Below are 12,516 nucleotides of genomic sequence, written 5' to 3' on the forward strand. Positions count from 1 at the left end.
TAACTTGACATTTCAGCCATTCATCATCAAACTAAACTGCAGACAACCAAACATAAAAGTTACACTGCTCAAATTAAATGGTCCGCTGTAAATCAACGTGCTCAGCGCCCAACCGCACACATTTTTGTGCATGTGAAGGATGCTGTTTTACGTGGATACTGGAACACGAGTGAAGCAGGCCTAAAGCCTTAATTGTTTACATAATGAAAAATAACTTAGCAACCAAAATGTTACATGCAAATATAGAAACATATTTGGATTATTGCCAAATGAGAGAGGTAAGCCCATCAGTTTCACTTTAGCCTAAAAAACTAATTTTGGCTTGACTTATGTTGTTTATAGCTAATGAATGCCACTTATTTATGTTTTATTTTATAGTTTAATATGTAATTTTATAGCTTTTTTTTAAATTCTTGTTCTGTTCTGAATAATGTTAAACTTAAAGGATTTGTTGTGAAGGGAACTAGGCCTATGAATGTTTCGTTTTATTTACCGGTATTAAATAAACATATAAATTAATGTAATTGTTTGCAATTACAAAGTTAACAGGTGTTTTTGGTGTAAAATTAATTTCTCTCTCATGAGATTACTTCCTCTTTTTGACTGGGTTACGTTTCTCTGTGTTGTAAACTCTAGGGACGAGGCTTCTAAACTATGAATTTTTAGGAGCGTGATATTTAAATGACAATTGTTTTCAGCCGCCATTATTATCAACCTACGATCAATTCATACGCTAGGATTGACAGGGTACGAATGTTTGATAAATCACACGTGAACCCTGCTGTAAGACGATGTCTGTGCTCGGATCTGCGCTCGTTTCTACGCCAGATTGGCCCACTGTGTCTTCCAAATCTACTCTAATGTTCCTCACCTGTTTCGTGTATCCCAGGGTTATCAGTAATTTCCATGGCATAAATTTCCAGACCTTTAAAGCTCTTCCCCAAACTGTAGAACCTAGTGATGTTGGGACACTCCTCAGAAATGGATTTCATGAGCTGTGACAACAAGAAAAATTAAATTTTTTATTTTATTTGATTACCACAAATTTAATCGTTTGTTGAAATCCATAAGCCTACAAAACGTCTGTGTAACTCAAATATGTGCTACACCTTGAATCTTATGGCTTAGAAACACAGAAATTCTCTGGCAGTCACCCACAACGTCCTAGCACGATGGTGAGTTTTACAATTTCTTAAACATAATCTCTCATTTATTCTTATATCTTTTTTGGCATTCATGAACTTTTAAGACTCCAGGCTCTCCCATCACCTTCTCCATGTCTAGGTAGTTGTGATGGGTGTAGTCCAGGTCATCTCGATGTGTCACTTCATTCTGACTTTGGTACTGGCTGAGAGGATCTAAGTAAAGAACAAATGCACAATGTTGATTAATGTACTTATAATTAATATACTTACAGTAAAACCAAAATGTATTCAGACACCTTGAACATTTCATTCATTAATACAGTTTATTCACTATAGCTTAAAAAATGGTAATAAAATATGACAATCTTAATTATGTCAGATAACACTTAAGCTATACATGGTCTGGTCAAAGTGTCTAAATAATTTTTGGTTCCAAATTTTTTATCAATTTTACTGGTAGTCCACTGTATAATTTTTTGGGTATAATATATGTCACAGTTTACTTTATTTGGCTATCCTCACCTATATAAATGAACTATAGTGTCCTGCACCCACTAGTAAAAATATATCAAAAATTGAAAAAATGTCTGAATAATTTTTGGCTTGACTGTATATAATAAACTGTTGATGCTTAAAACACTAAATAAATAAAGGTTCTGAGTCTCACCTGGTACTGGACAGCCCAAAACCTCCATTCTCATACACATGGTACCATTCCAGCTCTGTGGTAAGATACGGATGTAACGTGCCACTACCGGCTCCATAAACTGAGACAACACTGGGGTGTTTTTATCTGAGTTGCCAAAGAATAACTGAGAGCAGAGTGAAAGAAGATAAAAAAGTGACTCAATGACTAAATAGTTTTAGTTGAATTGTTTTTTTTTAATTACATATTGTATAATATCAAGTGCTGCACTTTAAGCATGGCCTATAATAACATGGGTATAGAACAATATTAATTAGGGGTGAAGCGGTTCTCGGTAAAAAAAATCGAACCGTACCATTCTGCACACTCGGTTCGGCACGCACTTGCACCACGGTTCATCTCATATCTGGCGACGCATATGCATTTATAATATGGTTTGAAGAAAATAAATAAAACCGACAGACAGAGTTAGACTATGCTCTATATATGAGCAGTCATTTATGTCGTCATTAAACGAGTGTTGATAGCGAGCGAGCACAGGTGAGACCTGAACAGCGCACATTGCTATCTGCATTTAAACTAAACTCATTCAAGCCTTGCCAATTTAAACATTTGAGTGCAAGACGTGAAAGAGAACTTACGCACATGCTGTGAGAAGATTTGTACACTCATCCAAAGCATGCATGCGGAAGCGCGTGTACAGCGTGCAAATATTGAGGTCTCTTTCATGTGTTCAGTATCAGTGTGTACTGATCCATGTATGTCTTAAAGAGACAACAGCCCTTGCATTCCTGCTGTCTGAATGTGTTTTTAATGTTAATATGATATAATGTATAATATAATGTTAATCAAACAACAACAGACAAGGAAATCTCTCGTTGCTCATGACTTACTAGTAACTTATTAATTAATAATGACTGATCTTCATTTAATTTATACAGTAAAGATTACATGGAATGTTGTTTTCATTTTATTAGCTTTTTTATTAAATTTCTGTACCTTTCTGTACTGGATACATGAAAAACCTGAAAAGCTTTATTTATTTGTATATTTGCTTTACTTTATTTATTTGTGCTGTTTGATTATGTTCTTATTTTCTTTATTTTTATTTGACATACCGAACCGTACCGAAACCGTGATACAAACCGAACTGTGAGTAATCGGAACTGTTGCACCCCTAATGTTAATGTATTTGCATACTTTAGTATGATGCTTTATTGTAAAACCATTCATATAATCATAATTGATGTAAAAAGTCATATACTTGTACATTAATTCTACTTAGTACATTTTAATTTTAGAGCAACTATGTAACATTTACCGGAACTCTAGTTTTGGCTGAAGTTAAATTAATATTTATTGTTTAACTACAAAAGGTAGTTTGAGATCAAATAATAAATGTGTCTCCTTGTAATATCAGGGTCACGGACCCCCAGCTGAAAATACCTGTCAAGTTAATGAGCTATGACCTTTAAGCATCACAGAAAGATCTGGAAACCAAAAGAATAAGAGAAAATGGTGGCAATCAGGCAACTTACCCATTCAGCATATCCATCATCAAGAACAGTCCATTCTCTGCTGTCGTTACTAAACGCTACATAATAGGTAGACACATAGTCGCTCCTGAAACAACAAAACAATAACAAGTACTGTACACATAGACTGTTTAGATAGTTTGGTAGTTCTTAAAATCAATGAACCACAGAGGTAATTTTTTAATGTCTGTCTTACTCTAAGGGGTCATCTCGACCTTGGGTGATAACGCCAGTGAACTCTGTTAGTGTACGTGCGTCCAGTTCAATCCAGTGGATCTTCTCTTCAGGGTTAGCACACCATGCCCCACCATTCATATCATCTTCATCACCAGACGCCTGTTACATGAGCCAATATGTTCACATTGACAACGTATCACATTTCATACACATTTCAGTGTTCAGTCTATACATTTGAGTATCTGTGCATATATTTTATACCTGAATATTAAGACGAGCTCTGTGTGAGCCATAGCGATGTTGATAAACAGAGGAAGTCAACAGCTGGTCATTGTCTATGCGATGAGACTCCATACCCAGAGGAGGACAAACTGATTCAACAAGACATAAATCACAGGAAGAAAATAATATGGATTAATGTGTGCTACGTCCTAACATTATGTTTGCTAAATAAATAAATGTGAATGGAAAGTGATTGACACAATATGGTCTAGTCCAGACTAAAATCAGTTTATCTGTGCTTTCACATTAAGCAGTGTGCAATACTTTTCTGATTCTGACTTTTCTGATTATTTAAATTTGTCATTTTATTATCCTTTGAGTTCTAAAATGTGTTCCAAGTATTTTTTTAAATTATTTTATATTTTAATTTTTATCATTATTATTTTGTGTATTACTTCATTCATTTTGATTTCTTCTATAATATAAAATTGACAGTATGTATAAATATGTACATATATACTTAATATTAGTTTTAACTATCAAGGTAAATGGAAACTATAAACAAGACTTTGCAGAAACACAATAAACTCATCAAGATATAATTAAACAAAAAAAAAACTGTATTAGAGACTAATAACTTATATTTAAACATTTTTATTCAAAACAATTTGCTCTGCCACTTATTGTCTTCATTCAGAGTAGGGCACATTAAGATGAAAGACTACATCCATGCATCTGTTTCATGAGCAGGGAGGACATTTGGAATTTTCGTTGAAAAGAACCAGCTGTTGAATTAAAGCAGGATTTGGCAGGATTCAGCATCTGAAATAACTTTAAAACAGCTGAAGTCTTTCATAGTGTTTTAAGGTATCATATTCACTTGAACGTAATGAATGCTTCATCAAGATCTCACTATTTAAATTACATTTATGTTAACATTATATCTAAGACGCTACAAACATAAGACACTGAACTGAATGCCAGGGTTTTGCTTGAAGGAACATATTTGTTTGGTAAGATCTGTGGCCAGAACTGAGAGCGGGGGGTGCTCTTATATAAGTTTGTTGCATGACAATATTTTATTTATTTATTCACAGTTCCTGAGTGTATTTATTGTCCTATGTTATCTATTAAGTGATGTAGCTAATGGCAAGCATCCCATATGGCTACATGCCCAAACCGAGTCCCACCACTTACTTTTAGGCTCTCTGTACACGCGTGGTGGAGGTTTCTGAATCCTGCGTTCTCTCTCCTCCTCCTCTTCTTCATGCCTCTTCTCTTCTCTTTCTGAGGAGACAAATTATTGGGAGAAACACAAAGTACACCATTAACACTATGGATTCATGAGCAAAACTAAAAATAAAGCTGGCAGTTAACTGCTGGTAGTCAGTGTTGTTACTGTTATCTAACTAAGACTATTAAAAACATTTTCGGTAATTAAACTTAAATGAAAATTAGAAATGTTGCCTTGACAGTGTAAGTTGTCTACTACTAAAAATAAAAATAAATTGAACCTAAACAGAAATAAAATAAATAAATAAAAATAGTAAGAATTGCCAAAAGTACATAAAGTTACTAAAACCTAAACTAAAATTACAATGTGTAGTGAACAGCACATTCTAGGGCCCAGTTTATGACCGGGCCCCTCTCTGTTGTAACAGCGGACAAAGGTTTGCTACATTTTGATTGGATCTTGGTGGCCTAACACAAACAAACTGTCCAACATCATCAGATAAAGATGTAAGGACAACATCCAGACCTCTCTTACAGGGCAAGAAGAAGACTTCTTGTACCAAGCTTGGGAAGGACAGGACTTCTCATTGGTCCACAGGCAGTTTCTGCCCTTCACCCATCTAGAGACTACTTTTTTAAGGTTGGCCAGAGACTGCCATAAAAATTCCTTGGGACCTTAGCAGCAATGGGTGAAACAAAGAGAGATCATAAAGATCCATCCGAATCCATTTCAAACTATGTTTGAAAACATTAGAACAGATGCAAACTACACATCCATTTCATACTTATTCACAGAAATAAGTATTCTCAGTGACAGCCATTTGTAGTGCAACATCTGATACAAATACAGGTGTTAAATGTACAATTGAATGACAGTTCAATCTTTTTCCATCATGTTTAGTCTCTATTTGTTTAGAATATTGCCAAAGCTATTCTAGTGGTGGTTTGGAAGGTGAGAAATGCATTGGTAAACTTTAAAGACACTGTAAAGACTTCCAACTTTGTGCTTTATGCAAACGAGTTCCACAGGGGAGAGAAGGGTGGGCCTGTGTGTGTGTCCCCTCTGATGCCAGTAGCCAATCACAGCACTCGAATGGAGAAGTGCCAAATTGCAATCTCCTCCTCATCAGAAAGAGATAAAGTTACCCTTTCAACAGACACTCCTTGTTCTGAGTCCCGGCTTGCGAAGCTGAGACACAACAGATACACGGTTCTGGATTTTAACTCTGTAAGGAGTGAGACATTAACAGATATTGTTCTGAGTCCCGGCTTGCGAAGCTGAGACACAACAGATACATCGTTCTGAGTCTGCCCTGCGAAGGGAGAAGACATAACAGATATACCGTTCTGAGCCTCTGGTCCATCCAGAAGAGACAACAACAGATCCCTATAAGTCTATAGCTTGTGAGGCAGCAACAGAGACGACCACGTTCTGAGCCTCTAGCCTGCGAGGAAAGAGACATTGACCACACTACGTGCTGTCGTTACTGTCCAGCGAGACAGTAACGACATCTGCAAAAAGGTTAAGCTCAGGAGAGCAAACCTTCACTTCAAGGAACCTTCGTCTGCGTGTTCCAGATTGTTAAAGACCTTCTGCACCTACATCAGGGCCTCATCTGCGTGTTCCAGATTTTAGGACCCTTTGGTGCTCCAGGAGATCAGCATCCGACAGAGCTTCGTGTTCAAGACTGTTGAATGCAGATTCTGGCTCCTCTCCCCACTGCATCGTCACCAGCACAACCAGTGGAAGACGTCACTGTCATCGGACTCAACCACGTGGAATGTAAATATCACTTAACCAAACCTCTCTCCAGAGACCTTGGCATTGTTGTATATTATCAGTATATAATTTCCTAATTCCCATTAGATGTAATATAGCTGATGTTAGTTAATAACAAATAATCTCTTGTTTATTTGTTTGGTGCATAATAAGGTTCTCCACCTTATTATTTTCAGAGAAACAGTTTATCTTTCCATAAGATAACATAACTCTTCCATAGCCACACCCAACTTAATCACTTGTATTCTATGTATCTTATGCACTTTATTCCTTTATCATTCATGATATTCATTTAGTAGTTGTGTTAGTTATTCTTGTTTATCTTTTTGTTAATAAATTTATTTTATTACACTTGTGTCTTCCTTGTGCTGATAATACAGAAGAGGCTCTTCAAGTTAGCAATATCACCAATCTTTCAGATAAATCAGCTGACCACTTTACATTAATTCTAAATTAATGAAAGCCCCTGTTGGGAGTGTTCTCATACTGCCAAGGTAAAAGACCTTGACTGGTGCCCTGAACAAGGGAAAAAGGGGGAAGTGGTCATCTGATGTACTCATAACCACACCTTAAGAGACGTGTTATCCAAAAATCACAACGTCAGCGGTGACATGAGTACCAATCCCTATTTTACTTTGTGTCCTTGGATGGACAAAGTAAAAATCACTACAAATGAAAAATCAAAACAAAAAAGCTAATTAAAATTATTAATAAATGCTACAATAGCATACAAATGATACTAAAATAACACTGCTGGAAGTAAAATTATTCCACGTGCATTTAAAGAGCATCCTTCTACAGTGATGTCCATTCAAAAGTAGCTGTATATTTTAACTAAAAAACAACATTTAAATCTTTTCCTAATTTTTATTCAATTATAGGAGGTGTTTACCAGTGCACATTTCTTGAAAGTGAATTAACATTTTAGCCTACTAGCTTATCTCTAACTGGTTAAGCAATGTTTTGATTAGTTAGAACAGACATTGTTTTTGATCAGCCATTGGGGAAGGAGGTAAAATTCTATTGGTGTATATTCACATTTTGATGACTGTGAATGTTAACAGATGGCTTTTTCCAGTTATTAAACTTCCAGTTATTAAATTTCTCTGAAATCTCAGTTATTAATGTATATAAATCTCCTTGGCACATACAAACAGAGCAATGTTAGAAGAGCACCACAGAGCAACACTTCATAGTAGGGATACACTGAAATTTTGGCTACCTAAATGTTTCGGCCAAAACAGCTATTTTCGATTTCGGTCTGAAATGGTTTGGGAAGGCCACAATCAGTGACCAAAACAGACATTTAATTAGCTTCACCGATGCCACATTTTGACTGTGTTCAGTGTGTATTTCATGCACACAATTTGCATAAGCTACAACAGTTAAACATGTCAGCTGTGTGGACACTAGCTCTGGATTGACGATATTCATTTCTTGATTTTAATTGGTAATGATAGTTTTGTATCTAAAATACTTTTGTCTGTGCTGTTTTTGTTGATGCGTAAACAAACTACTAAACTAAACATTTGTAGCATGTCTGCCATCCGATAACTGCAAAAAACTTTGTACTTTTTCACTTTTAATATCAGTTGAAGCAGCTGCACTGATCAAGTGCATGTGAACTGATCATCTCATCTCCTCTTTACTACTAGTTACAGCACGAAATAAACATGGGTGAACACTAGAAAGATACATTCCAATTTACAGAAATGAACCCTGTCTCATGCCTATGTATGACCTGTAGGGGAGTGGTTCTGCCATTTCTGGCATTCCCTCTGGGGTCTGAGGATTTTTGGGGCCCTGGAGAAGTTTCAACATGCCCTGACATTTGTGCTTTTTGCAGTTGTTCATAAACATATTAATGAAAAAGGTGTCATTACACTGTATTCAGCACAAACTAGGCTACAATAATATGTGAGGAACATGTATGTACATGTTTGTGTTTTTGAAGGAATAACATATTATGCGTGGTTATTGAAAAAACAAAAAACTTAAGTCACTGAAATAAGGCCAAAAAAAAATTTAATCTGTGTACACAAGACTTCTGGGTATTGGAGGTTGTAGACTAGAGTTTTTGCTTCAAAATGATGTAAAAATTCTGCCTACTCGTTCGTATAATTTCAGCTGAAGCTGCATGTCTAGCCATTTTTTGGCATGCACTCATCTCAAGCATGGCGGCGTGGGTATATCGTTCCCCATATGCATTTCAAACGCAGTGTTACGTATGTAACCATAGTTCCCTGAGAACAGGGAACGAGACATTGCATTTGAAATGCATATGGGGGAACGTCATCACGTGAACTAGTGTCTAAAAAGCAATTATCAAATCTCACCAATCCCATTGGGCAGTGACAGCCTATGACGTCATTAAAGACATGACCCGGAAGTATAAAATGAGCGCCTAGAGGAGAGGTCAGTACCTTATCGTCTGAAGGGACTGTTCAGCAGGCAGGCCCGATGCATGGCAGGTAACGCAGTGTCTCGTTCCCTGTTCTCAGGGAACCATGGTTACATACGTAACCTGAGACGTTCCCTTTCGAGAGGGAAGTCTACACTGCGTTTGAAACGCATATGGATGAAGGATATACCCACGCCGCTATGCTTGAGATGAGTGCATGCCAAAAAATGGCTAGACAAACGTCAGAACTAGCAGCTTCAACTGAAATGCCAGAACCACTCCCCCTACGGGTCATACATAAGCTGTCAGTGACAGCATTCCCTATGGTCAACAGCCCATGCTATAAGCCTCAAAGAGGCCTTCCACAGAAGGCCTATCAAGGCTGCTCAAAGGCTTCTGGGACCAAACTTCTTTTCAGAGAAAAGAGGGTACCTCTAAGGGATTGTAGCCAGGGGGCCCAAAGGAACTCTAGCCAGTCACTTGTCAGAGTCAACCCTGAATGCCACCAGGGAGGCCGACCTGGTCTCACTAAAGCAACCTAGTCTTGGCCAACAACCTGACTGATCACAGAGTCTTAAATCACATTCTTCAGAGAAGATATCCAGTAAGAGTGACTGCAAAGAGACAGTAACCAACTCAGACCAGAGCAAAGAGACAGGCATCCTTGAGAGCAAGACTTTTTACCCTTACCAATGAGGGGAGTAACACTCTGCTCAATCCTAGGATCTTCTCAGTGCTTGATTATTTGCACTGAGCTTAAAGGGCGGCCTGTGAAGGCCACACACCTAGAACAGCTTGCTTGCTGATAAGCAAAAACCCACAAACATGGAACTTGTTCAGAATGAAACAGAGTTAAACCAGCAGATAAGACTGTAGAGTGGCGTCAGCTCATGGCAGTGTTCAAAGCTCTAAGGGAGCCAAATATGATAATCAAACTTCTCCAGTGTGGTTAACTAGTTTAACTCAACCTGAGCCACCATACCACCTGGCAATGTACTCAGTAAAAACACCTTTTACTCTTTAAGCAAGAGGAGTACAAACCTACGCCATCATGTTCTAGAAGGAGGCCCAAACGGGGCCTACAACTCAGAAAGACACGTGGTGTCAACTCTAGTGGCAGTTTCTAAGCTCTAAGGGAGCCATATATAGAACCAAACTATCCAGTGAGGTTAACTATTTAGCTCAACCTGAGCTTGACCCTCTGGGGTCTGAGGATTTTTGGGGACCTGGAGAAGATTTGACACACCCTGACATTTGTGCTTTTTGCAGTTGTTCATAAACATATTAATGACAAAAGTGTCATTACACTGTATTCAGTACAAACTAGGCTACAATAATATGTGAGGAACATGTATGTACATGTTTGTGTTTTTGAAAGAATAACGTTTATGCGTGGTTGAAAAAACAAAAAACTTAAGTCACTGAAATAAGGCCAAAAAAAATATTAAATCTGTGTTCACAAGACTTCTGGGTATTGGAGGTTGTAGACTAGAGTTTTTTCTTCAAAATGATGTAAAATTATCCTGCCTATTCGTTCATATAAAACAATAGAGATATTTAAATTTTCTAAGACACTTTTTGTCAAGAAACACAGTATGCGTGAAGGCATGAATCATCATGAATAATGCTGTAATTCACACCTGAGAAGACAAAAGATCTGCATAAGGACCTGTAATGACCTGCATATTAATGAGCTCTTTCAGTCAGGTAGGCTGTGAAAAAACCCTCTGTGATCATGCTGATAACAGGAGTAATGTCCACTCTTGACAAAAAAAAACAATATTTTTGTGATCTCATGGATGCACATATTATTGCACATGATGTGAAGAAAATTTTGTTTTAGGCCTATGTTAAATTACAGTACCAGTCAAAAGATTGGACACATTTAAAAAATATATATATTTTAATATACTTTTAATATACTTTAAACTATAATTTATTTCTGTGATGCAAAGTGTCTGAACATTCCTACCTCTATGGCATTTCATATAGGCTAATATATTTGTTATATTATATAGCCTAAATGTTAATATGCACTTGACAAACTATACATCATTTAAAAGATCTAAGACTCAAGCTTCACATTTTGACTCATAAATCTTATATTGACCGTAATTTCTTAATATGCTTAAAAGCATGCACATTTGATGAAATATTGATGGATTTTCATATGTTTATGTCAATTTTCTATACAGAGGAGTAATATTTATTCTATATTTACTGTCATCACTGTGAGCGCTGGATACTGTGTTTTCAATTTATACTTGTAGCCGGAGGGCGCTCTGTGCACTTTTAGTCCACAAGTATCTCAGTAAAAGAAGAGGCATATCATGTGGCATTCCAGGAACTAACAGGCTTCCAGAGATTGCTTTAACATACAGATAAACACTTTTGAAGATAATTAACACACGACTGCGATGATATATACATGTATTGCCTCAGAATTTGCGTCTGAATAGTGCTCACTCTGTGGGCGTGGCTGCATTAGCGGATAATGAGCTGAATCATTGGCGTCTGGCATGTGTCTCTTTTCATACAGATTACATAAACAGAGAATTTTTGTTTTCGATTTGACTTACATGATTTAAAACCTGACATCTCAACATTTCTTTAGACATAAGGCAATTTTTTTTGTGATTAGAATTCACTAAGTTACACTTCATTTTCTGAGAACTATCAGGACTTCCTTCAGAGGGAGACGAGAGATCACGCATCATGTTACTTTTCTTTATTTTGCAAAAAGCACAACATTTTGTTTTTACTCAGTGTACACAAATAAAAGAAGATATTCCACAGATTAAAATGGTGTATAACTCTTAATTGTATGTGCAACATTGACAGAGTATTTTGAGTCTCTTTCACACTGGTAAGAAAAAAAAAACGAGGTGGTATCGTCGGCGATACCTCAGACTCCAGAGTGTTAATTCTATTCAACATATTCCAACAAGCAATGTACTCAGTAAAACACTTAAACTCTTTAAGCAAGAGGAGTACAAAACTCCACCAACATGCTCCAAAAGAGGCCCAAACTGGGCCTACTACTCCAGAAGACACAGGCGTCAGCCAGTGGCTGTGTCAATATTAAACCATCACAAACCTGTGCCATCATGTTCCTGAAGGAGGCCCAAACGGGGCTTGCGACTACAGAAAGACACATGGCGTCAGCTACTGGCATTTGTCTAAGCTCTAAGGGAGCCTAATCTGAGAACCAAACTATCAAGTGAGGTTACCTAGCTTAACTCAACCTGAGCTTAAATCTACACATTCCAACAGGCAATGTACTCAGTAAAAACACTCAACCCTTGTAGTAAGGGGAGTACAAAGAATATATGCTGCCATGCTCATGGCGTCAGCTACTGGCATTTGTCTAAGCTCTA

At 37.1% G+C, this 12,516-nt stretch overlaps 1 protein-coding gene across 4 annotated transcripts in view; it reads right to left on the minus strand.

The window, feature by feature from the left end:
* Positions 1 to 12,516, minus strand: part of aebp1b (AE binding protein 1b) — a 60,453-nt gene that overhangs the window by 20,222 nt on the left and 27,715 nt on the right. For all 4 annotated transcript variants that reach the window (XM_067395298.1, XM_067395299.1, XM_067395297.1 and 1 more), the window contains 7 exons: positions 4,923 to 5,012; positions 3,765 to 3,874; positions 3,523 to 3,662; positions 3,330 to 3,414; positions 1,813 to 1,957; positions 1,270 to 1,358; positions 872 to 995 (listed from right to left, as the gene is read on the minus strand). In XM_067395298.1, the coding sequence (XP_067251399.1) occupies positions 872 to 995; positions 1,270 to 1,358; positions 1,813 to 1,957; positions 3,330 to 3,414; positions 3,523 to 3,662; positions 3,765 to 3,874; positions 4,923 to 5,012 (783 nt within the window). The remainder of the gene's footprint in view (positions 1 to 871; positions 996 to 1,269; positions 1,359 to 1,812; positions 1,958 to 3,329; positions 3,415 to 3,522; positions 3,663 to 3,764; positions 3,875 to 4,922; positions 5,013 to 12,516) is intronic.

Source organism: Chanodichthys erythropterus, chromosome 9 (assembly GCF_024489055.1).
Source record: "Chanodichthys erythropterus isolate Z2021 chromosome 9, ASM2448905v1, whole genome shotgun sequence".
Taxonomy (NCBI): Eukaryota; Metazoa; Chordata; class Actinopteri; order Cypriniformes; family Xenocyprididae; genus Chanodichthys; species Chanodichthys erythropterus.